The sequence below is a fragment of the Melospiza melodia genome, chromosome 4 (assembly GCF_035770615.1).
Source record: "Melospiza melodia melodia isolate bMelMel2 chromosome 4, bMelMel2.pri, whole genome shotgun sequence".
NCBI lineage: Eukaryota > Metazoa > Chordata > Aves > Passeriformes > Passerellidae > Melospiza > Melospiza melodia.
In genome coordinates this window covers 6,608,479-6,632,760 of record NC_086197.1, presented here as the reverse complement: position 1 = coordinate 6,632,760, position 24,282 = coordinate 6,608,479, and the positions used below count along the sequence as shown (strand labels likewise).

At 43.5% G+C, this 24,282-nt stretch overlaps 1 protein-coding gene across 1 annotated transcript; it reads right to left on the bottom strand.

Moving 5' to 3' along the window:
- Nucleotides 1–182: 182 nt before the first annotated feature.
- DHTKD1 (dehydrogenase E1 and transketolase domain containing 1) lies at nt 183–21,263 on the bottom strand. Its single transcript, XM_063153725.1, has 17 exons — nt 21,104–21,263; nt 19,273–19,428; nt 18,621–18,832; nt 16,792–16,986; nt 14,863–15,132; nt 11,490–11,661; nt 9,763–9,961; nt 7,865–8,177; nt 6,743–6,827; nt 6,004–6,143; nt 5,480–5,630; nt 4,399–4,505; nt 3,965–4,129; nt 3,493–3,575; nt 1,767–1,936; nt 1,165–1,250; nt 183–726 (listed from the first exon to the last, which is right to left on the bottom strand). Exons 1-17 carry the CDS (start codon nt 21,261–21,263, stop codon nt 625–627), a joined length of 2,766 nt encoding a protein of 921 aa, XP_063009795.1. The 3' UTR covers nt 183–624.
- Nucleotides 21,264–24,282: the final 3,019 nt, after the last annotated feature.

Genomic DNA, 24,282 nt, shown 5'->3' with positions numbered 1-24,282 from the left:
TTGGGATTTCTCACCCTCTGGGTGAGAAAAACAGTGGTGCCTGAAGCCTTCAGGAGCCATCCTGCATGGTCCCCCCAATGGAAATCCTGCTTTAACAACTCATACACTGAGAAGAGCACCAACAGCCACAATAGATTGCATTCCTGGTCCTCAAGGAAAAAAAAAAGAGATAATCCACAACATTCTGCTATAGAAATGGCTCATTCCCAGGCATGGGGAAGCATTTATTTGATCAAGCAGTACTAACATTTCTGTAGAAAGAGAAGAAACAGAACCTGTTTCCACACACGCACCATCGCAGGAAACTGTCAAGTGCAAATAAGCAGCATGATTTAAGGTATTCCACAGTCACCTCACCACTGTCCTCTGGACTGGATTTTTAACTTTATAAAGACAGTTTGTAGAAAATTGTATAAGAGAAAAAGAAGTATCAGGAGTAACAGGCACTTCTCATTGTTAGGTATTCCCCAACATGAAAATATTGCTTCATCATTACCAAACTTATTCCACCTTTTTGTTTTTTCCATTTTGGAGAACTAACAGTCTTCAGGATCTGCCTTTTGTTCTTCACAGGAGGAGGCACTGAACATGACTGACATCAGGAGCAGTGCATCCATTGAACACTTAGATAAATGTGTGGGTCAGAACATCTTCCTGCTGCTTGTTGTGCAGGGTCCCAATGCCAACTGCTGGGGCTGGTAGAGGAGGTCTGCTCACAAGACGGAGCTGAAATTTGAGTTGTGGGGAAATGATTAATGGAGGACACAATCACATCTCCAGCTCCTGATGCCACAGTGAGATCTGCTGTCAGGTAACTGGGCAGTCCCAGCTGGAAGGAGTGCAGGAAGTTATCCCCCATCTCCATGGCTCCAAGGACTTTATAGTGCATGATCTGCAGAGCAAATGGCACCTCTGCATTCTCTTCCTACTCCCCTACTTGGGATCTTTCACTATCCTGTCTACTTGGACTGAACACCATGTAAAATAAAGCTCCAGTCCTGCTCTTCACCAATGGTACTATAAAGAGCAGAAGCAGCTGAAATTAGAACACACATTTGGTTTAGGCATCAAGATTAGGTTTTTTGTTAAGCACCATACAATTTTGCATTCAAGGAGAACTTCAAATCTCATTTTAAAGACTAAAACACCCTGGGGACACCTTACCTTAAGCCCCAGCTGCTTTTCAAACCGTGGAGACACAAAGGACCATGGACCCATGTTCTGTGGTTCTTCCTGACTCCAGATGAAGACTAAAGAAAGGATAAGGGTGTAACATAACAAACATACATATTGATATTTTCAGCAGAGAAAGAAAAACAGTTTTTTGTTTTTGTAGCACCTCTAATTTTTTTGTCTTGGCACTACCTTTGAAATGAAGGCATGCCAGACTTAATTCCCTTGCAGCTCAGAACTGAATTCAAACCCAAAGTATGTCCACCATTAGGGTATACTGTGTGTATATTCTGCTTTTCTGCTGCCGTTTTCAAAAGCTACTAAAAGGACTGGACTGCAAAGACCAATGCAAAAATATATCTCAAATGGTTTGCTCTGATTTTCAGTGCTGCTTCTTGGAAGCTAACAATAGCAGAGAGTTCTTTTAACACAAGTGATAAACATTTCTGAAACATCCCACTCCAGAAACACTTGGGTGTATGAGGGGGAGAACAAAGAGGGAAAAGCCACTACAGCTCTTCATCTTAAAAGGCAACAGATTTAGTTCAGCACTTCAAAGAGACTAGAAACACAAAGGTAGAAGCTTGGCTGACCTTTTGCATGGCTGTACTTGCTCAGCTCTTGCTGTAGAGCTTCCAGAGGGAAAGGACAGAGCTCTTCAAGTCTCAGAATAGCTGTGCTGTGCTGCTTCTCTCCCAGTGTTTCTCTCTGCTTCACCAGAGCATAGTAATGCTTTCCAGAACACAGCACCACTTGGGTGACACTAAAAAAAAAAAAAAAAAAAGAATGTTTCCAAGTTTAGTGTTTTACAGAAACTTGATGCAGAACAGCTTGGAAGAACACTTCCAACCAAAAAAAAACAGTCAAACTTCAAAGACAACTTCATACAGCTAAATTGCTTCCCTAGACATCTTTTCTCTTCCTTGCCTTCCTTTCCTTCCCACTCCCTCCAACAGTTGGCAAACTAACCTTTGAGCACAGCGTGCCAGAGGTCCTGTTTCTTCAGTAATTCTGGGAAAGTTACCTTACAATGGGATTGATCTCTCTTAGCTCTGACTATTAAAAATTAAACACCCAGTCAAAGCTAGTCATCTATAGAAAATAAAGCAGAGGGAGAGAAGTCCCTGCAGAGGCCAAATCTCTGCCATGCCAAAGCAGGACTGCCTGCTGGGAGCCACCACACCCTCCTGCAATCACAGAGGTCCTGGCTGCCTAATCTTACTGGAAATAGCAACAAGATAAACTACACCCTTTGTACCTCACCATCCCACTGAAAAAACCCAAGATGCCAAGGTACTTCCAGCCTTCTGATTGGGGGTCAGGAAGAGAAGAGGAAGGAGGCTCAGACTTGGGTACTGCTGGGGCAAGCAGCAGATCAGGGGAAAAATACTAAGGCTGAATTGGTTGTTGTGAATAGGATTCACTGTAACATCTGAAAGTGGAGAGATGTACACACACTTTGTTATTGCCCCACCTCAGCTCAGGTGTCCCAGCCCCTGAACAAAAATTCTGGATTCAGTTTTGGGCCTCATGACAAGAAACACATTGAGGAGCTGGAGCCCATCCAGAGAAGGGAACAGAGCTGGAGCACAAATCCTGTGAGAAGCAGCTGAGGGAGCTGGGGGCCCTCAGCCTGGAGAAAAGGAGGCTCAGGAGGTGCCTTTTCATTCTCTACAACTCCCTGACAGGTCATAGCCAGGTAGGAGTAGTAGGAGTTTGTCTCTTCTCTCAGGTAACACACAATAGGACAAGAGGAATCATCTTCATGCTGCATCAGAGGAGGTTTAGATTGGATGTTAGGAAAAACTTCTTCACTGAAAGGGTCAAGCACTCAAACAGGCCTCCCAGGGCAGTGGTGGAGTCACCATCTTGGAGGTATTTAAATGTCTAGATGTGACACTTGGGACATGGTTTAGTGGTGGACTTGGCAGTGCTGGGCTAAGGATGGACTTGATAATCTTAAGGGTCTTTCTTTTCCAACCTAAACAAATCTATGGTTCATGTCACAGCTGCTCCAGTGACTGCCAGCTAATGGACATGGTGCAGAATAGGCCCCATCAGGTTGGTAACTACAGTCACAAACTCCCTGTGAGCCAAGGGGTGACAGCCTAAACACTTCCCTGCTCTGCAGACAGATGTGGTAACGACCAACAGCTACCAGAGGAAAAGGAGAGGAAGTAAAACTAACCACAGTCACCTACCATAAAACATTTCCCCCTCAAAGTCACCCCTTTCATACCACCTCAAATTTGAGCTGTTGGGTAGGAGAAAGGGACAGGATATCTCTTTTGAACTTCTCCTCTAAGAAAGCAAAGCTACCTTTTAGGATTTACTGAGGAGTCACCAATGACAGGCTTGAATGTTGTCCCTGGGGCCATTTCTTCAAAACTTGATACAGCAGCCTACATGGGGGAAGAGTTGGAAGTTACCAAATCTTGCTGCTTTTCCCTCAGGCCAGAGTCAGAAAGAATACTGAGACAGGGTTTGGTAAGTACAAAATACACAGCCTTCCCTCTCCCTCATATTCCTTTTCCCAGTGAAAGGTGGGATGATAAGCTTCCCAAGAACACCATCAGGCCAGGAATGAATCCTACTTCTAGCTCACCTCCACCCAGCTTTAATCCTCAATCTGTCTGGCCCCAAACAGGCAAAATTTCACTGATTTGAGCCCAAAACAGCAATCAGAGAACACAGAAGGAAAAAAAAAAAAAAGGGAAAAAAAAAAGGGAAGAGAACACAAAAAAGGATAAAGAGAAAAAAAAGTAAAGAGGAAGGACAATTTTCAGCTTACTGGAAGCCTGAGTAACACTTTGGGAGAAGCAACAATGAGAGGTTTCCTGAAGTTTCGGACCATTTGCCTCCGGAGTAAATGGAAATACTGTGCTGGGGTGGTGGGGTGCACAACTGACATGTTGACCTGGTCACCATCAACACCCTCTTCTGAGCTGTCACACATCTGTGCAGGGGGAACACAGCAATACCTTGTCAAATGCAAGCAGTCAGACTGAAATGCAAGAAAGAATCCAGGCACACGAGGCACACTGATCTGTATGGGAACAGATTAGCAAATATCCAAATTCAAGAGAGGAACAACTCAAGAGAAGAAATGGGTTTAGCATTGAACTGGTAACATTGTGCCTCCTTGGAGCACACTGCAGCCCAGCTCCCAGAGCTCTGACTGCCAGTGCTGTGCTGGGATGGGTGACCTGGGAGCTGTGGTGGTACCTGCAGGAACCGCTCCATCCGGCAGGATGAGTGCTCAGGGCCTGCACCATCATAGCCATGGGGAAGGAGAATCACAATCCCACTCTGCAGAAGCCATTTAGCCTCACCTAGAAACACACAGTGAGGAGAATCACAATCCCACTCTGCAGAAGCCATTTAGCCTCACCTAGAAACACACAGTGAGGAGAATCACAATCCCACTCTGCAGAAGCCATTTAGCCTCACCTAGAAACACACAGTGAGGAGGAAGGAAAGGATGACTTCCACAGAACACATTACTATGCACAAACTGCTCAGGAAAAAGAATAACCAATTTCCATGTCATTAAATACAAGCCTGAAACATGCTGCTGGCATTTTGCCTTGAGGTTCCTTACAGTGAAAGAACACATGTAAGGTGATCTGAAGTTTCTGAAATCATCAGGTAGTTCTGGGCTTCCAGAAGACTTAAGTCTCTACATGGAGCACATGACACAGAGAAATTCTAAAATTTCATCTTTGCAGGTGTGATCCCAGCAGCATCCTGTGAGCCAGTCCTGGGTAACACAGCAGTGCTCGTTCCTCTGAGCTCTGCCAAACCTCCTGCACTATACAAGAGATTACAATCAAATCCAGAATTTGGGTGGGATTTCCATCTGAATTTCCATTTCTGAATTTCCATGTATGACTACAGAGGTTTTATATCTGAGCACTCAGAAAACATGTTAGAGTCAAACTTAGTAAGGTGGTGTGGGTTTTTTTGTTTGTTTCTTTCAAAAAATCACTATTTTCCTTCTCTATTTCTTCAAGAATTTTTCAGATGCTTCACAAAGTACAGCCTATAAAGCTACCAACCATATATACACACACTAAAATACATGTGGTTGGGAAGAAAGGCTATTAGTATAATTAATTGTCCTTTTGTCATGACTGTACTCTGCCAAGGACTCTTTCATTTTAGAAGTCACAACCGCACAGGCAAGCTCATAGGACTTCTTGAGAAAACAGAGTTCTTTGCACAACATGTTGTCCTTTCACTTGAAGGAGGAAGGATTTTCTAAAAGTGATTAATTCTTAAATATATTAGTTCCTTGTACACTCACCTCCAGAGATGAAAGTGTCAAATATTATCTGGGCTCCATTAAAGAAGTCTCCAAATTGAGCTTCCCAAATTGGCAGTAACTTAGGGCTCTCAATACTCATTCCATATTCAAAACCAAGCACAGCTTCTTCAGACAAGGGACTGTTACTCACCTAACAAATGGAAATTGTTGGGAGGGGTGGATGAGGAAGAACACAACCAAGGGTTAAGAAGCATTGGAACCAGACAAACAGTGCTGACAACACACACTTCTAAAGGCAATTGATAGGCACTGATTTTTTGCTTGTGAATGAAGGCACTGAGGGGAAAAGAGTAACATTTGATCTCTCAAGGAAAAGCAAGCCCCCTTGTTAAAGTTGCAATTTATAAAGACAAAGAATAGGAATGCCCAGACAGTTTTTATGTCCCTGTATCTGGGTATTGCCAGAACATACACTAGGCTTTTACATATGTCTCAGCAGCTTTTGAAAATGCCTTGTTTCAGCACAATTTGAGGAAGGTGGTCTTGTGGGCTACAGAACCTACCTCTAGGAAACCCTTCTGGTCTGGGGACATGTGATTCAGAGGGATGTAGGTATCATCTGTCTCCTGGCAAACCAACATCGCGTGTCGTTGGCTGAAGGTTCCTCTGCCAACATCTTGTCCACTCAGTCTGATATTAAACCCTTGCCAAACAATAAACAACACCAGACCAGCAAGTTATGTAAAAAGAAAACATGCAGGACATAATTCTATCTCTTGTTGTAGCTCTTTTTGGATTTCCCCTCATCAGCAACATCAAATCTGAGATGCAATTCTTAACCAGCAACAGTTCCAACTGTCAGGCATACAGATGCTCTGACATTATTTTGGGTAAATTGGTTCCATTTACTGAAGCAAACTGCAAAAACAAGTGCATTCTGTATCATATGTAAATGGAGATTTGAATTCAGGCTAGAGAGGAGGGAGAAGAAATAGTAGCATAAAGCACACAAAGTACTTGGGAGCCACACTGATGTCAGCAGCACTGCTTGTGCTCAGCTCTATGCACAGATGTTATTGGGGAGTGAGAGGGAGCCACAGTTCTTTGAAGGTATTTAAGACTCAGTCTACAAATATTAGTGACACATAGGATTCATATTTGCCTTCTCTTAGGCCATGCAAATTGTCAAATTTATACCCCATAGCAATCTTTTGACTTAGAAACACCTAAGAAATCTAATGTTATCCTTTATTGACATTAAAGCAAAAATATTTTACTGTCTGCTGTCCAGTTGCCTCTTACCTTGGCTCAGCAGAGAACCAAATGCTAAAGTTTCAGCTGTTGCCCAGTCCAGCTTTTTTCCTTCCTCCATTTTTTGAATTCTTGACTAAGCAAATAAAGAAAAAGAAAAAAATTACTGTTTTGTCCTTTTGCATCTGTAGCTTTTTTGGTGGCACAGACTAATATTAGAAGCTAGGAAAAAAGCAACACACTATGGAGAGAAATGCAATATTCCTGCAGCCAGCTTAGGCTGCATTAGAATACAGAGTCTTATTTCAGCACATCCTAAAGAAGGTTGCCTGAGGACCACAGAACCATAGGTGATCCATGTGTTCAGCTCCCAGTCAACAAACTGTGCACTGATTAAGTAATCCTAGTCAGAAAATATTTAAATCTTAGCACAGCACAGAGTGTAGTCTTGACAGACTTCTGGTCTGTCTGGCTAGCAGTGATGAAAGATACCAGGTGTAAGTATTCCAGTCTCCAGAACTCTTCCCTGTTCTGGCCTGCAGAACTGCAGACAAATGATCAAACTGAGCTGTGGAGCTCTTGCCTTGGGCTGGGAAGACAAAACCATCAGTCTTTTGAAATATTCAACTCACAGCCTCTCTCTGGCTGCCAAGCAGACACCTGCACACACTCATCATCCATCAAAGGGAAACATTCACAAACCCCAAACTGATCCAAACCAAACACCAACTTAGGAGCTATCAGCCCAGACTGTCAAACTAGGCCACAGGTTGTGTAGTGTTTATATACATAAGTAATAAAACACTCACTACTGGCTTTAAAAACTGTGTACACTATTGCCAGGTTCCTGAGTAATTCCTTTACCAAGTACTCATTCTAATTACCAACCATATAAATGTTAGTAACTCATCATAATAGTTTCTATTTGTAAGAATAATAAACTGTGTTTTCTATAAGCATTTTTCTTCATTGCAATAAAATATTGTTGAAATAACAAACTAAAGTACACGGGGGAAAAAATCTTTCTTCAAAACTGGAGGAAAAATGGCATCATCTCAGCCTTGAAACAGAGTGGGTTGTTTTTCCTGGAGAATACCATGCTGTATTCTGTAACTGGCAGCCCTGTAACAGGTTTGAGCCATGGGATGAGAAGTGCCATGATGCTCTACTCACCTGAGCATAGGTCTTCAGGAGATGGCTGTGCATCTGGAGCTCCTCAGGCACCTGCACAGACTTGGCCCCAATGAACTGCAGCAGAGGCACCGGCATGCCCGTGTCCCAGGTGGTGATTGAGGCAGAAGGCTCCACAAAGCCCTTCCAGTGAGCCTGCAGGTTGGTGGGGGGTGGGCTGTATGAAGTCATGTTGGCAAGGTGATCATTCAGCTTGGAATAGCAGGAGGTTTTTATCTCAGCCACCTCAGCCTCAGTCATGAGCCCAGCAGCCGTGAGCTGCTCTGCGTACGTGTCCGGGATACTCTTACGGGACCTGCCAGGGAGGGAATCAAACCACTAAGTTTTATTTGGTTTTATTTATTTTTTCAAATCACATATTAAGCCTAAAAGCAGCGTCACAGGAGAACAAGGAAATACCACCTTACAACCACAAAGTTTTATTTGGTTTTATTTATTTTTTTCAAATCACATATTAAGCCTAAAAGCAGTGTCACAGGAGAACAAGGCAATACCACCTTACTACAGTCAGGTACCATGGAAAACTCCTATAAATGGTGTCCTGGTGCATTATGCTTATTTGCATGAAGTTCACTTTCCTTATTTCCTGAAGTTCACTTTCATTTTCAAAAAGATAACAGTTCTCTTAGAGATATGTTTTATAGTCCTTTATTACAAAAGTAAAAGTGCTATAGTTGGCAGTTACAGGTAAAAACATGTCAAAAACCCTCTCTGTGCTATCATGCATATTTTCTTCAGAGAAATTCACAGTAGGATTTGTGCATTGGAGAGAATCAAGGCAATACTCTTCACCTAAAATACCAGAATTCACTGGCAAGTGAGTTTTTGTGTGTTTCTCTTCAGGGATAAGGAATGGAATCTGTAAACATTTAAATGCTGATAAAGATGAGTCCTCACTGGAAGCAGCAGGACCAGGCAAAGACAAGACAAGCATCACACTGGCTTTCTGTCCATTCTCTCACAGCATGCACGCTTCCCCTTGAAACACAGAAGGCAACTTTGCCCTCTGATTACCAGTGGTCACAAATTTGAAATCCAAGAGGTATGTCCAAGATTTTTCACCAAAAAGCACCAAGCCACACATTCAAGAGCCATCAGTAATGATTGCTCATTAATATCTTATTATCAGACTTCCACTGAAGTCAAGGGCTGCTAGCAGCCCAGCTGCACCTTACATAAACACCTGTGGATACATCAAAGGATCTCACACAAACACTTCTGCTGCAGCAGCAAGACTTGAGGTGGCACAGAGATATTTTGGTGGTGCAGTATTGGAAAAAAGGCTCCCAATATTACCAGTTAGATTGTGCCTGGGCCAGTCTGACCCTCACTGCTGGGCCAAAGGCAGCAGCTGCGGTGTGTCACCCCAGAGATACCTTGGCTTGCTGGTGGTTGCAGCTGGGCACTGAACAAGTCCAGGCTTGTTAGGAACCCCGTTTACCTCAGGAGGAATGGCTTCAGGCGATGGTGAAGAGAAAAAGGAAGGATTCTGCTGGAGGGTTTAATGTCCAGAGGTTTATTCCATGGTTCCAGAGGTCTGAACGTGAGCAACTGCTCCAACAGAACCAGACCGCATGCTCTGATCACCTTTTAAGCTCAGGGACAGGGGGAGGGGAGGTACAGGTGAGCACCAACCAGGTGAGAGGGGCAGGGTCTCAGGGGAAGATGACACCCAGTCAGGCCAATGACCCCTGGGCCTGAGGGGCATCCTTTGAACTTGGCCAACCACACGATGCCTTGCTGGAATGTTCAGCCTGATTGACAGGACTCACTCAGCATGGGGGCAACGGGGAAGGGAGAGAGGTACAGGCACACCTGGGGAAGTGACCTGGAAGTCTAAAATGGGACATTACAGCACACCACAACAGTGCAGCCCTTACCTGATGATTTTGTACATGCTGGGGTTGGTGAAGAAGGGCTCATCGAGCTCATTGTGGCCCCACTGCCTGTAGCACAGCAAGTCCACGATGACGTCCCTGCGGAAGTGGCGCTGGTACTCCACAGCCAGACGTGCGGCACGGACAACTTCCTCAGGGTCATCCCCATTCACATGGACAACTGCACACCCAACGATTTTACCTGCCCAGGGATTCAAAACACAGCAGCAATCACACCCAGCACACACACACCTGCTCGGCTGGAACTACACACAACCCACGGGAAGTAAGTATATTAAAAACAAATCAAAAAAAGATGTTCTTTGTGATGAGAGTTGGGGTAAGGAGAGGAGTCTTGCCTGAGAGAATATGCAATTAGCCCAACCTGTTGTATTTGTCAGTTTGAGCACAACTTCTTTACAAGCACTATGTTCCCAGAAGACTTCTTACACACAGTTCCTGCATCATATTAATCTGGTAGTGTAAAAAAACTGGGAGACAACTACTTGATTGCTTCTCTTTCAAACAGAAATTGAGTTTAATTTCCTTCTTATGCTAAGCTGTCTCTATTATGAATTTATACAAGCCAAAAGCAACTTTCTCCCTTATTAGTAGGGAGTATCATTCTGTCCACTGCTCCTCCAGGCAGAAAAATCTCTTCATTAAAGAGAACACTGTAAAATTTCAATATCTTAACACCCTCTCCTATCTGACAATTTGGCTGCAAGCAACAGTGCTCCTTTTGTACTTTATCTGCCCAAATTCTGGAAACTAAGATACTTCAGCTATTCTGGCTCATGCCAAGTTTTCCTCCACAGCAAAATACTAAAGCTCAGCTGCATAACAGCCCCTCCTCACTGACAGGTAAGAAGAAAGGAAAACTAAGGCTGGAGGCAAAAAAACCAAACCCAAACAAAACCAATCCATAACAAAAAACCAGCCCAGAGAAAACAGTAATAATATATGCTCTCTACCTTATCAAATCTAATGAATCTACTTGTCTAGCTTGATGAAACCTTAAGACAAACACTTGATGTTAGGTCAGAAGCATACAAAAGTATATTTTTACTTATAGGAGACATATACAAGATAACTAACTACTATGTCTCTGATCTTACTGGTAATACATCTGTTTATCACTAAGAAAGATCAGTCCAAAACAAAGCTTCTAGTTCAGGCATAGAAAGGTCTTGAGCTTCATCTTTAAATTGAAAGCTCAACAGGTTCACATGACAACAAACAAAACAAAAAAAATGGAGGAGTATCTGACATAAAAATCTTGCTCAGAAAACACACAGATGATTTTTATGAAATTTAACAACATATACTTAAAGTAGATCAGTTTTATACTCCATTGTAATACCTTTTCAAAAGCTGTCAATAATATGACAGAAACTGAGTTATAAAGACTTCACAGAAATCCTGCAATTATTTTATCACATCCTGTAAAAAAGGGACAAGATTCTCCCTTGATATTTAGTCTTTCCATAAAGCAGAGAGGGGAAGGCATATTTTTAGCATCTGAATTGTTGCTAGTAGGAGAGAATAATAATAATAATAATAATAATAATAATTTTAATTCCTACTCTACTGTGAAACTGGAGTTACAATAATCTCTCCCTAGAGCTGACAGGCAGTTGCTATAAAAAGTCCATTGCACAGCTTACACTGCAGTTAACAATCCCTTCTGACACAACAAGCAATCTTCCTTGGGATTCAGCCCTACCTACCAATGTCACTGCAGTACAGAGATGACCTTCCTCGCTCTGGAGGAGTGGTGTAGCCCAGCTGGTTGTTAACAATCAAATGGATGCTCCCACCAACTCTGAAATGTGGCAGATTAGAGAGGGTCAGTGTTTCAGGAACAATCCCTTGCCCAGAGAAAGCAGCATCGCCATGAACCTACATCAGGGAAGAAGATGGAAAAGTCTCATTAGGAAACACTGGAGGAGCAGCAAAATCAAAACCATAACTCATTAAGTAAGACCTCCTAAATTGGGTACATGGAACAGACACAGTTCCAGCTGGACTCACTTCTAATCCCTCTCAGAATACTGTTTCCATGATTTGAGAGTTTATGCAGCCTTATCACTAACACAAGTCATAGCAGCCACTATATGTACATGAATGCCTGCTGTAATCCCTACCTGGAACTGACCTAGAATCTCTTAAAACTGACCCACCAGAGTCCAGGTGACTGCAAGCTTCCTGGCCATGGCAAAGGTGCAGCAGTCAGAGGCAACCACTGACCCCTGAACAAAGGGAGCCACTCACCACAGCATTCACTACACCTTGGCTGAAGCTGAATGCTGGTGAAATGGGACTTGGGCCCATTTCCACCTTACCAAACAGACAAGAACAGAAAAACAAGTGAAAAATGAACTGAATGGATGTCACCATCATATTTTCTGGAAAAATCCCTTCACCAGGATTTCTCTCCTGGGAAGCTGAAAAGCCTCAAAGAAAAAGGAAAACAATATTATCTCATTTGCTTCTCCTGTGTTTTGCTGCTTTGGAATGTGGCTGGAGATTGTTTATCCAACATGTGAATTGTTTTGACTTAATGACCAATCATGGTCAGGCTGCGTCAGGACTCTGGAAGGAGTCACAAGTTTTTCATTATTATCTTTTAGCCTTCTGTCTGAATCCTTTCTGTATTCTTTAGTATAGCATAGTATAGCATTCTTTAATATAATAGAGATTATAAAATAATAAATTAGCCTTCTAAGAACATGGAGTCAGATTCATCATTTCCTCCCCGTGATGGGGGACTCAGAAAATAGCACAAATGGAAGCACTCCAAACCAAAAACTTTCAAAAGGAAATAAAACCTAAGTTCTTAGTTACATTTCTAAATAGCAATAGCAAATAAATGCTGTAAATAAAAAAATAGTTTGGAAGGGGAAGGGAGAATAGTGTGATAGCCAAGCCAGGTTTCCAACAAAGGCTAGAGGTAACTGGAGTTATCATCTAACATTTCAATATTTTGAAACTGGGGACAGTCCTCCTTTGATGAATATGATGACAGTTTCCTCAGAATGCAGACTCAGTCATGTGCAGATTAAAGTCACTATGCAGACTGATGTACTTCCTTATTGAAACCAGATGACAGTTCTGCTTTCTAGCTATGGAATGGTGCTTTCAAGCCTTAAGAGAGGTCTGCAAGTACACCAAGGTAACAAAGGTGCAATCAACCAGTTATCTGGCAGCACTGGGTTTTTTAAACCATTCCAATACAGATTTTTAAGAGGTATCAGAGCAAAACAAAGGCAACTACTGTAAGAGAGACAAGCCAGGATCCCCACTCTATCCCTTACCATGCTACACTTGCTCCTAAGTGTTGGGTTTTCACCTTTCCCTCCTGGTTTCTTCTGCTGCCTAAGAAGGCTACACATCTCAGTGATAGCATTTGAGTGAAGACCCTAAAACATCTGAGAAAACTTCATGGCTTTTAGCACATCCCAAAGCATTAAAGCCTAAGGACAGTATCCATCTACACAAGACTGTTCATATGCATCTCAAATCCCAGAGGATTCAGTTTTTCTGATGCAGGTAGGAATTTACTCATTCTACCAAAAAAATGGAAACAGTTTTTGCTAGGGCACATTTTTCTCTGGGCTGCATTAGCAAAAAGCTAAAAGACCTTCAGACCCTGGACATGAAGCTCACCACTGACAACGGCACCTTAACTGATCTTCAGTCATTCTCCCCTCAAGCTGTGGTACTGAGGCTTGTAGAACAAGAGAAAAAATGCCAGTATAAAACTCAATTCAGAGTTCAGAGTGTCTACACTTACATTTCTCAAGAGAAAGCCCTGTAAAACCAGAAAATTCAAAGTCAAACTCCCAAACCAAGATTCTGAAACACAAGGTGCCTGCTTTCATCTCTTTCTTCTCAATTAGCTGAATGAAAGCAGTTAAAAGTTGGAACTAAAAATTTGCCTGTTTTCAATCTCACTTGGGTACCTCTTAAAGACACTATCACAAGTAATCATGATGCATTTTCTTCCTTTTAGGAATACTTTGAATCAGGTGACTAACACAGAGGTGTTTAGCACAGAATCAAATGTATCTCTTCTCTGCTATGCAATCCTCCCTATCACTTACCCCTACAAATCCTAAGTGAAATTTTTCTTGGATAGGGAGGGTCCTTTTATCCTGAAGAATCATTGTTTAAAGATTTATAATACTTGAATTACTACATGGTGAAGACCTACCATTATGAGAAAGAAACAATATTATCTTCTCAAACTAAGAAATAACTGCACTGAAAGATGGAGACACATTGGGAAGCAAAAGTTGGCTGCACTTGCAAGCTCTAAAGACTTTCTTTTTATTAAAAACTAAGAACCCAAACTTGCCAAGATAATTTTGCATTCTCATGTCTGCTTTTTCACAATATCCCACCCTTCCAGAAAAAAGCAAAACATTTTTTTAACTGAAATACGTTTTCACCCCTACACGTAGCTTTCTCATGTTTGTTATACTTTACAGAACATTTCTGCCCAACTTGTTTTTAGCCCTGGCTTTAAAATGTTAAGAGTTCAATTCATTTGTTTTTCCAAGTTCAAGTCAATGCAAGAGAAAAAAATTTATCAAGGAACTATTTGGGATTGCTTCTACAGCTATACAGTTCAAGGAGTAAAAACTAATTCCAAGTCAGTTCAAGGAGTAAAAACTGATTCCAGCAGAGTCTTCAACAGTACCATGACAAAATTACAAAATTTTAAATCCTCCTGAACATTTTGCAGCATTGTTGACAGCTCTTCTCCAAACCCATTAATTTGAAAGAAAGCTTCCAGTGGCAGTTTAAATGCCAAAGTGAGGAAAGGCACACATGGCTCTCAATACAGAATATTACTAAAATAAAGGGAGGTATCAGAATCAGTATTCAGAAATCTTAGAAGTGCAATTATTTAAATGCCAGCATCATCACAAACACCACCTGGAGATCTTCCTAGCACTCCTCTTTCTCCATAAAGAAGATCCCAGCTCTTGACACCATACATTAACTCAGTTTTGTTTGATATTTTATGTACACTCCTGTTCACATTCTAGTCCAGCAAGCCTTACAAATATAAATTACAATATGTGAGCAAAATACCTGCAGGCAAATGACTTTGTCCCCAGGCTGTGCAGAGCTGTCTGGGGAGTAATCACCATCGAGCAGAGCCTGCTGCCTGGCTCGTGTCTTGCCCACAGCCACTGGGTTGATGGCTTCCAAGTGTGAGGGGTTGGGGAGCAAGGTGACATGCACAGGTCTGTGGGAGCCAAAGTCCAGATCTACAGAGGATGTCAGGTGGGAGAGAACGTCCCCAATGGCTGCTGAATTCTCTGGGAACTCGCTCAAACCACGCATCTTGCGGAACATCAGCTGCAGGGAAATAGATCTGGTTAAAATCCTTTTTTGATTCACTGACAGGTTGAAAGGAAAACTCTCTCCTACTCCTGAAATTGCAAGGATGCTTCTAAGCAGCAGCACACAAACCCCTTCATTAGAGTTCTTTTAACAGTCTCCTGCAAACAGTTCACTGAAGTGTTGATAGGAAGGGAGACCACTCTCACACAGGTAACATTTTATTGCTCCAGCATTTACAACTTTGGCAAACTTTTGGGGGTTTATTTTACTGCAAATAAACCAGGCAGCTGCCTGTGAGATTATAAATCTCTTACAGTCTTAGGTTTCAAGATGTAGCTGGAGGTGTCTATTCTATTGCCATCTAACTGCCATTGCAGTTATCTTCTGTTAAATGGACAGTTTTCTTTATCTCTTCCACAACCAATCCTTCAGGGAGATCTCTTCTGTTTATGGGCCATTGAGTGTCACTGAATGACTGATAAAATTCCACCATCCCACTGGGAGATGCTCTGCCCAGGGGGAGGAGCCAAGAGTTCCTACCGGGATATAATCTGGGATTTGGAACACCACAGCAGACTTTTCCCACTGGATTCCCAGAGGAGCAGCTTTCTTCTCCACTGCATTCCCAGAGGAGCAGCTTTCTTTTCCACTGGATTCCCAGAGGAAAACCAGGCCCATCTACACCACCACTGAACCTTCAGAGGAAAACTCCAGCCTTGTACAGGATCCCTGCTCCAACAGAGCCACAGCTGGCACTGCAGGAGGGCTGAGCCACCATGGGATGGGACTGCTGCCACCACCCTGACCCACAGGGGGTCAGGTCTGTCAGTGACTCTAACAGTGTCACTGACTGTCAGAGTTGTTTTGTATTACTCCATTTTATTTTTAATTTTTCTAATAAAAGAACTGTTATTCCTATTCCCACATCTTCGCCTGAGAGCCCCTTAATTTCAAAATTATAATAATTCAGAGGATGTGGGATCTCAGCACCTCAGGTCTGATGTGCAGAGTGACCGAGACCACCCCTGGGGGGCTCGGGGGTCCTGGAATGTTGCCAGAAGTGTCTGGGGGCTGGACTTTGATCCTGCACGGGAGACGACACCTGTATGAGGATGGGAGGATTTCACTGGGGTGAATGGTGAAGGGATAAGTTAATTAGAGTGAAACACAGGGTTTAAGATTTCTGTACAGGGGGGTCTAGAGAAGTAAGATGGAGGAATTGGGGTGTGTCCTGTCCTTCTTCTTCTTTTTCTTGGCCTCCATCTTCTGTGGTGATGTTGGCACTTTGGGATTGGTTATTACTAAAGGTGTACTGGTCAATAAGGGTAAAAGGTATTGGGGGAAATAGGTAAATATTGTATCCGTAGTTTTGAGTATAAAGATAGGTGACCACCCCAGGGGCTCTCAGTGTGCTCATGGCTGGCTGCTGTGCAGACCTCTGTCGGGCCGAGAGAAAATCTTTTAGATAAAAAACTAATAAACACTGAAGACCGAGAAAAAACCTGAAGCCTCTTCTCGTCCTTTGGAGTGCGGGCTGCCCAAGGCCACCCCGGGCCTTTCCAGGTCATTAAAACAGCCGAGAAACCAACAAGAGGGAGAGGGTTTACATTTTCCATTTCAAGAGAGGCTCCTGCTTTCCTTAGCAGACACTGTGTTCTCAACCAAGGCACCCACCTCAGGAGGAAGCTGCAGCAGGCCTGCTAGCAGGTTGAGCCTGCCCCTGTGAGGCATCCCGACGATGATGTCGGTGACCCCGCTGTACGCGCACACCTTGAACAGCTCGTGGAAGAAGCCCATCATGCTCTCTGCTCCTTCGCCACCGTAGCGCTTCACCGTGGCAAACTTGGTGGCCAAGAAGTGATCAAACTCCTGGTAAAAACAGGACAGCTTCAGGATTAGGCTATTTTAAGCAGCAGCTTTGTGTTTATAGTATTGGAATATAAGTTATGTTTATACCCTTGAGGCGTACAAATCTAAAGATACCCCTGGAAAGTCTCAGCTCACTCTCCACCCACACAGTCTGAGACCAGAAGATATGATGACTATAAAAAATCAGCTCTAAGCAGAAAAATGTTGCATTGAGGATCAAACTTTCTGTGTCTCACATGGAAGGTGCTTCAAGAATTCTAACACCACATTAATTTACAAATTCCTTGGTAGTTTACCTGTTTTAGGTGGAAATTTAGGAATGGTGTCCTTTTACAGTATAAACCATAATGATCTTGAGACACAAAGTGCTAGCAAAGCAGTGTTTCATTCTGATTTACATTAGGCAGAGTCCTTATTACGGAGGTAGAATGCTTGGGAGAAGAAAAATAAATGAATCTGTATTTACTTCACTTTCGTCTCACTTCACTCCATTCACCTCCTAGAAAGCTCAAATAAGTGACCAAGTTTTGAAAGCACTGGAAATTTCTTTAGTTTTTGCAACTGAAGACAGAAACTAAATGAAGTCTGTAACTGAGAAGGGAAGACTAAGCCACACACAAAGATCTGAGCCAACTGCTAGCTGTGCAATATTCAGTTCTAAGGAATAATATATACAAAACTGGTCACATATAAAAGCATTTTTTTTTTGCCAGAGTTAAATTATATACTCTTAGTATAGCTCTGGTCATACTGAAATTAAAGTAGAGCACATCAGGGTCCCAATATCACCCTCCTGTGTCACCATCAAAGTCCTCTAACTGCCAAAGAGGCTACAAAAAATACAAAGTGGGCCATATACTTCCATTCAGTCATTGGTAAATATTACATTTAACACTCCTTCCACTTGGAAAACTGGAAACAGGGACACTTTCACAGATCCTGCTCTTCTACCTTTCCAACCTTCACAGATCCTGCTCTTCTACCTTTCAATCATTCTGGATAACATGGGAAGAAAAGGGGAAAAAATTAAAACTTTTCACAGTACAGAAGTATTGGAATAAATTTTCTCTATACATTTTAAAAGTGCATAAATATTTCACTCCCTTATGGAAGGCATTAACAAAGGTTCCTTGCTGAAAAGCACCATGTCTGCCAGTGCTATATGATAGAACCTCAGTCCAACTCTGATTTGTTCCAAAACCTTGAGGGACAGCATACTTTAGACAGTAAAACAGATCAGCACGAGGGTGAGAGGAAAACACAGAACAGCTAAGCCAGAGCATGAGATTTCACAGAGCTCTGCTCAACCTTGTGGTCCCATCAGTAACATTTAATATGAGCTGTGAGATCATTAATCTAAGGGTATCTCACTTTTGAAGACTGGTTATTCATGGGTTTACAGCATCATTATTTCAGTAATGGCTGGTAAGTTAATACAGCAATAAACTGAATTAACCAATGAGATTCCTGCACTGCACTGCTCCAGGCAAAGCCTTGTACTTCTTCTTCCTGCACACTGTGAAAGCCTGTCAGGACAGTGATTGTTCTTTTTCTGCATGAACAATGTTCAGAACAGTGAAGGATCCACGACAGACTCCATGACTATTACAGTCCAGTAACAGAGAACAGAGTACCTGGGACTCCAGCATCAGTTTGCACAAGTGCTTTTTCTCTTCAGGTGTAAATGCTTCTTGCTTTAGCTCTTCAAACCTTTTAGCAAACCATTCTCTCTCCTCCAGAGTTGGAAGCTGGCTTGTTTCTATGGAAATGTGCCCGCAGTATATATGGTCCAGGTAAGCCATCACATCCTCTACAGAAGCCTCCTCTTTTCCCATGTTGATAAGTCCTGGTGGGAAATAAATGTTATTAGTCACTTTGGGGGAGGAGGAGAAGCACTGAGGCCTGTTTTGGAGAAAATAAAGCAATAAGAGAGACCCCCCTCCTTTGTTTAAGGCTGCAGCAAGGCTCTAAGAGAGATAAGAAAAGACAATTCTTGACTTCTGCCCCTGTATTTTCAAACCTTCACTACAGTGTTAAGTATTGTGGTAAATCATAGAATGCTACAGTAACACAAGAAATTAATGTTTAACCTCAGCAATTGTAAGAGCAAGCACAAATTTTCATGATTTCCAAAGATGCCAGACGGCAGCCTCTCACTGCACTATGATTTCTGCAAAAGACATATGGATGCTGAAGTTGACAATTTTCTGACTCTTTCACAGAGGCCACAGGCCCTCAATAAATCACCCATGAACAGAATTTGCTGTGATGAGGCTGTGGACTCACCTGTAGTAACAAGAGGACCCTGAAGAACTTCAGCCAGCTCTTGGATTTCAGGCACCATGTTCATAACAGCTTGGCCAGCAAACAGTGGGTTTATTTTGGCTGCTTTGTGGCCATGTTCAGCATAGGCAGTTATCAAACGAGCAAGAGCATGGTCAACTAAAACAAAACAGAAAGCAGAACAGCATCACACATGTGCTCAGATTAAATCCACTTACAGCATCAACACAGGAATGTTTTGTGTGCTGGCAGCCATCAGGGTTCTGGTTGCAAAGAGAGCTTTTCTATGCAGTTATTTCTACCTTATCACCCCACAACAGCTCCCACAGCAAACTGCTAAATCTGCTCCCCAAAGCAAATTTCAAGCAAGTACAATTTAGATTTCCTCCACAGTTCCCCTCATAGGTTAGATTCCTGTAAACATATGCAAAGCTACTTCATCTTGCTTTGAATCTCTCCACAACAGCAGTGAACCAAAACCACTACAAACAGGTATGTCCAAGTCAAGATCAGCACATTACCAGTGTATAGTCTTATTTCCTAAGCCAGCTCAATCCTATCACTTATGCTTCCTTGTTCCTTGCTGGAATGACATGAGGATTGGGTCTTAACAATAATTCAGGTCCCATGACTTCAAAAAAAAAAACCAAAGTCTGTCTGCAGTAGCCAAGAGCATGTGCTGAGCCAAGTATGGTAAAAATTATCAACATGGGCAGAATTTGACCAGCTGAGAGGTCACACACACGTTACTCTCACTGAGCACAGCCAGAGACCAGGCTGCAAACAATCAAACACACTGCAAGCACAACCTGCTACAAATTAATGACATGAACCTGCTTATAAAGTGTGGAGGGGTTTTTCATCCTGGTAAAAACTCAGCACTGACAGTAGTCAGGTCTGAAGGGTTTTGTTTTCCAAACAATGGAATTCTCAGACCATAGCACAAGGTTATTTCTCTGACACTTGTCAGCCCATTTTCTCTACTGGGTTCTACAACAGAGGGACAGAACCCAGATATAAGGCTAACAGTGCCCACAATGCTCTCAGCAAGGAGGCCGTTTAAACACAATTTGTAAAATGTTACATAAAAACATGTTAATCATTAACAAGGAAGCTACTTTGTGACGGGCCTCGCTGTCCAGGAGCTACAAACTGGTTTCACTGCTGCTCCTGGGCAAAGGGTTTCATTCCTGCCAGTCGCCAGAGTAAAGTTAATGCAAGGACCACACTCCTACCCAGAACAGTTTTCTGCTTGAAATCACTTTTCTGCACTGTAAAACTGAGCTAGAAGCAACACAGGATTGCTAGAGGAGAGAGTTACCTGTAGTTAATCATGGAATCCTAGAAAGTTAACGGGTTGGAAGGGACCTTATAGACCACCCTGTCCCAACCTCCCTGTAGTGGGACATCTCCCACTACACCAGGCTTCTCAAATCCCATCTGGATTTGAACACCGTAAGGGTTGGGGCATCCACAACCTCCCCGGACAACCTGTTCAGTGTCTCACCATCCTCAGTTCGGCTAGTTCAAGCCCCATGATACAAAAGGAAAATGACAGGCGCGTTGTAGAAGTATTCTACGAGCAGCCGAACTCTCCGAGAGCCCATCGCTGAGCGAACTTCAGCAGTCGGGGCTCCCACAGCCGCTTCAGCCCCTGGAGCGGGGCCAGGCACCCCAGGCCCGCAGAAGGCACAGCCGAGAGCTCTCGGAGCGGGTCTGCCCCGCGCTCTGCCCCGCCGGGAACAGCACACGCCGCCCCTCAGAGCGCCCGGGCCCCGCTCGGAGCAGCCCCCGCCGCGCTCCCTCTGCCCGCCCGGCCCCGGCCGCGTCCGACCTGCTGTGCCGGCGCCGCGCTGCTCCTCCGCCCGCCCTCCCGCCGCCTTGCGCGGTTTGTAGCCGTAGACGCCGCGCTCGGTGCGGTACCAGCGCCTGGGGCCGGCCCGGCAGAGCGCGCAGCGCACGGCCCGAGCCCCCGCCGCGGCCGCCATGGCCATGGCCGCGCTGCCCCCGCGCCGCCACCACCGCCCCCGGACCCGCCCCGAGCCCCGGGGGCGGCGCCCGCAGCGGGGCCCTCAGGGGCTCCCGCGGTGCCGAACGGAGCGAGGGGGTACACGATGTTCTGGGCTCCGGCGAGGCAGCCTGGAGTGATGTGCCCGGTTCTGGGCGCCTCAGCACAAGGGAGACAAGGAGCCGCTGCAGAGGGTCCAGCGGAGCCTCAGGGATGAGGCGGCCTCTGGAGCATCTCCTGTGAGGAGAGACTGCGGGAGCTGGGCCTGGCCAGCCTGGAGAAAACTGGGAGGAGATTTCATGAATGCAATAAATGTCTCAAAGGTGGGTGCCAAGAAGTTGGTGCCAGACTCTTTGCAGTAGTGCCCAGCAACAGGATTAGGAGCAATGGCCATAAAATAAAACCCAAAAAGTTCCACCGTGTTATAAATAAGAAGCTTGACTAGGTCAATATTCAAGCAGCAATCAATTTATTAATTAATATGATAAAGTATGAGCAATACAGCACTGGGTGCAGTGGGGGAAGTTTTCCCTCCAACTGCACACTTAGAGTTGAGGCTTACAGGTATATATAGGGGTACTCATAAGCTTTCTCAGCAGTTTCTATTCCAATTTTTACTCAGCAGCTTCTATTCCCAATTTTTATGTCACAATTCTGTACACTACTGTGATTTAGTTTTTCTCAGGATGTATCCCAAAAGGTGTATCCCCAGATGGTGGTGGTCCAGTTTCTGAAAGAAGAAAGACAAATCCCATCTGGTGAAGTCCAGCTCCCCTTTTAATTGCAAGGACTATAAATCTCATAACAGTGATGTCCAGCTTCCCTTGGTCAAAACTATAAATCCTTGAGTTGATGCTCATCTTCCTTTCTCAAGCTGCTTTTCTCTGTTTTGTTAAGGCATGAGATAAGCATGATTCCTTTATATATATTCTAAAGCTATAGTTTCAAGGATACAAGCAATATTCTAAAATTATACTTCAAAAAGTTATTATTGCAAAACTCTTTAAGGCTTAACTACAAGCAAAGAGCAACATCCTTAACACTTTATTTCAAAAGCTCCTAAATCAACTAAGGTTAATTGTGAACAAAGGATATGTTCAAAGGCCTTCTTCCATGCTGTACTTTCCTCAGTTATTATTAGAATTTGTCTTTATAACTGTCCCATGGTTGGTCTCCACACACATCACAATCACAAATGCACACTTTGCCTGTGTGTACCTGACACAAAACACAGCTTTGTATTTCACAGCTGCAACATGAGGAAGAACTTTTCATTGAGGGTGGCAGAGCACTGGGACAGGCTGCTCAGGGATGTCGTGGAGTCTCCCTCTGTGGAGACACTCACAACCCACCTGGATGTGTTCCTGCATCACCTGCTCCAGGTGACCCTGGAGTTGGACCTGAGGCTGGGCTGGATGATTTCCAGAGGTTCCTTCCAGCTCTGCACTGGTGAGAGCCCACCTGCAATGCTGCACCCAGCTCTGGGGTCCTCAGCACAGGAGGGACAGGAACCTGTAGGAGCAAATCCAGAGGAGGCCACCAAGATGATTAGAGAGGTGGAGCACCATTCCTGTGAGGAAAAGACATGGGGAATTTGGATTGCTCAGCCTGCAGAAGAGAAGGCTTTCTGGTGACTTAATTGTACCCTTCTAGCACCTGCAAGAAAAGATGGAGATGGATTTTTTACAAGAGCATGCAGTGACAGGACAAGGAGGAATGGCTCCAAACCAAGGGAGGGTAGGTTTAGATTAGGTTTTAGGAGGATTCTCTTTGCTGTGAGCAGGGTAAGGTACCAGAGCAGGTTGTGCAGGGAAGTTGTGGATGTCCCACCTGTGGATGTGTCCAAGGACAGGTGGGATGGAGCTCTGATCATCTCTGGAATAGTGGAAGGTGTCCCTGCCTGTGGCAGGGGGTTGCACCAGATGATGTTTAAATGTCCCTTCCAATCTCAACCCTTCTGTGATTCTGTAAAGTTTGTGTGAATGCAGGTCTGAGGTACTGGCAATTCCCTGTCCATAGGCTTGGTTGTAGCTTTCACGATGAGGAAATCAAAGAGCATTTTTTGTCCAAGTCAAACCATGGTGTTTGCCTTTGGAACAGGTGGAACTGGATTTCAGAACTGAATCAGTTCCAGTTGGTCTGGGATTTTATGATATTCACAGTTCTTGCAGAAGGGCCACTTGTGTTCCTTGAGGCCTGGATGGTTGGGTTTATGCATATTTATAAAAACCAATGTGGGAGAAAAATATAAAAATAAATGACCTGTAATGCTGCAAGGAGGGCAAAAGGATACAATGACAGAAGGACAGTGGACATGTGGTCCATACAGTGAGGTGTAGTAAAAATGTGGCTGTGAATATTCATATTTTTTTTCAATTAGAATGAAGGAACCTTAAAAATAATGCTGTGAGATTATGTGATTTTTTTGAAGCTGACAGTGGAGAGGGAGAAAACATTGATGTAGTTAAATATTTCCATTCTGTGCTTGGGGAAAAAGACAAATGTTGCAGGCAGATTGCAGGATGATGAAATACTTTTCCACAGTTCTTAAACAAATACCAGTCAAACAGCAGATACCACTGTGGTTCTACTTTGAATCATATAGGCACTTAGTTGAATATTTCCCAATTAGCACTGATAGGAATAGGTTTGAACATTAAAAATTTTCCAGTTTCTCCAATGAGATGTTTCACACACACAATGTGGATCTCAGAGAACTAACTGAATATTTGTATATATAAGTTCACTTAATAGAAGTTTAATAAAGCCTAAGCAGGTGTTTATGAAATATATATCTCATCAAGTCAACTTGTTAGGGTTTTTATGTGAATCAAAGTCCAGTTCATAAAGATTGAAAGTACTTTACATCTTTGCCAACATAATCATCTTGTGTAGGACATGATTACACGTGAGAAAAGCATTGCTGTAGCTTTATCTAGGTCAGGGAAAGGTTTTGTTGACTTTGATTCCTGTCTAAATGTGAGAAGGTGATACCTGTGCCAGCA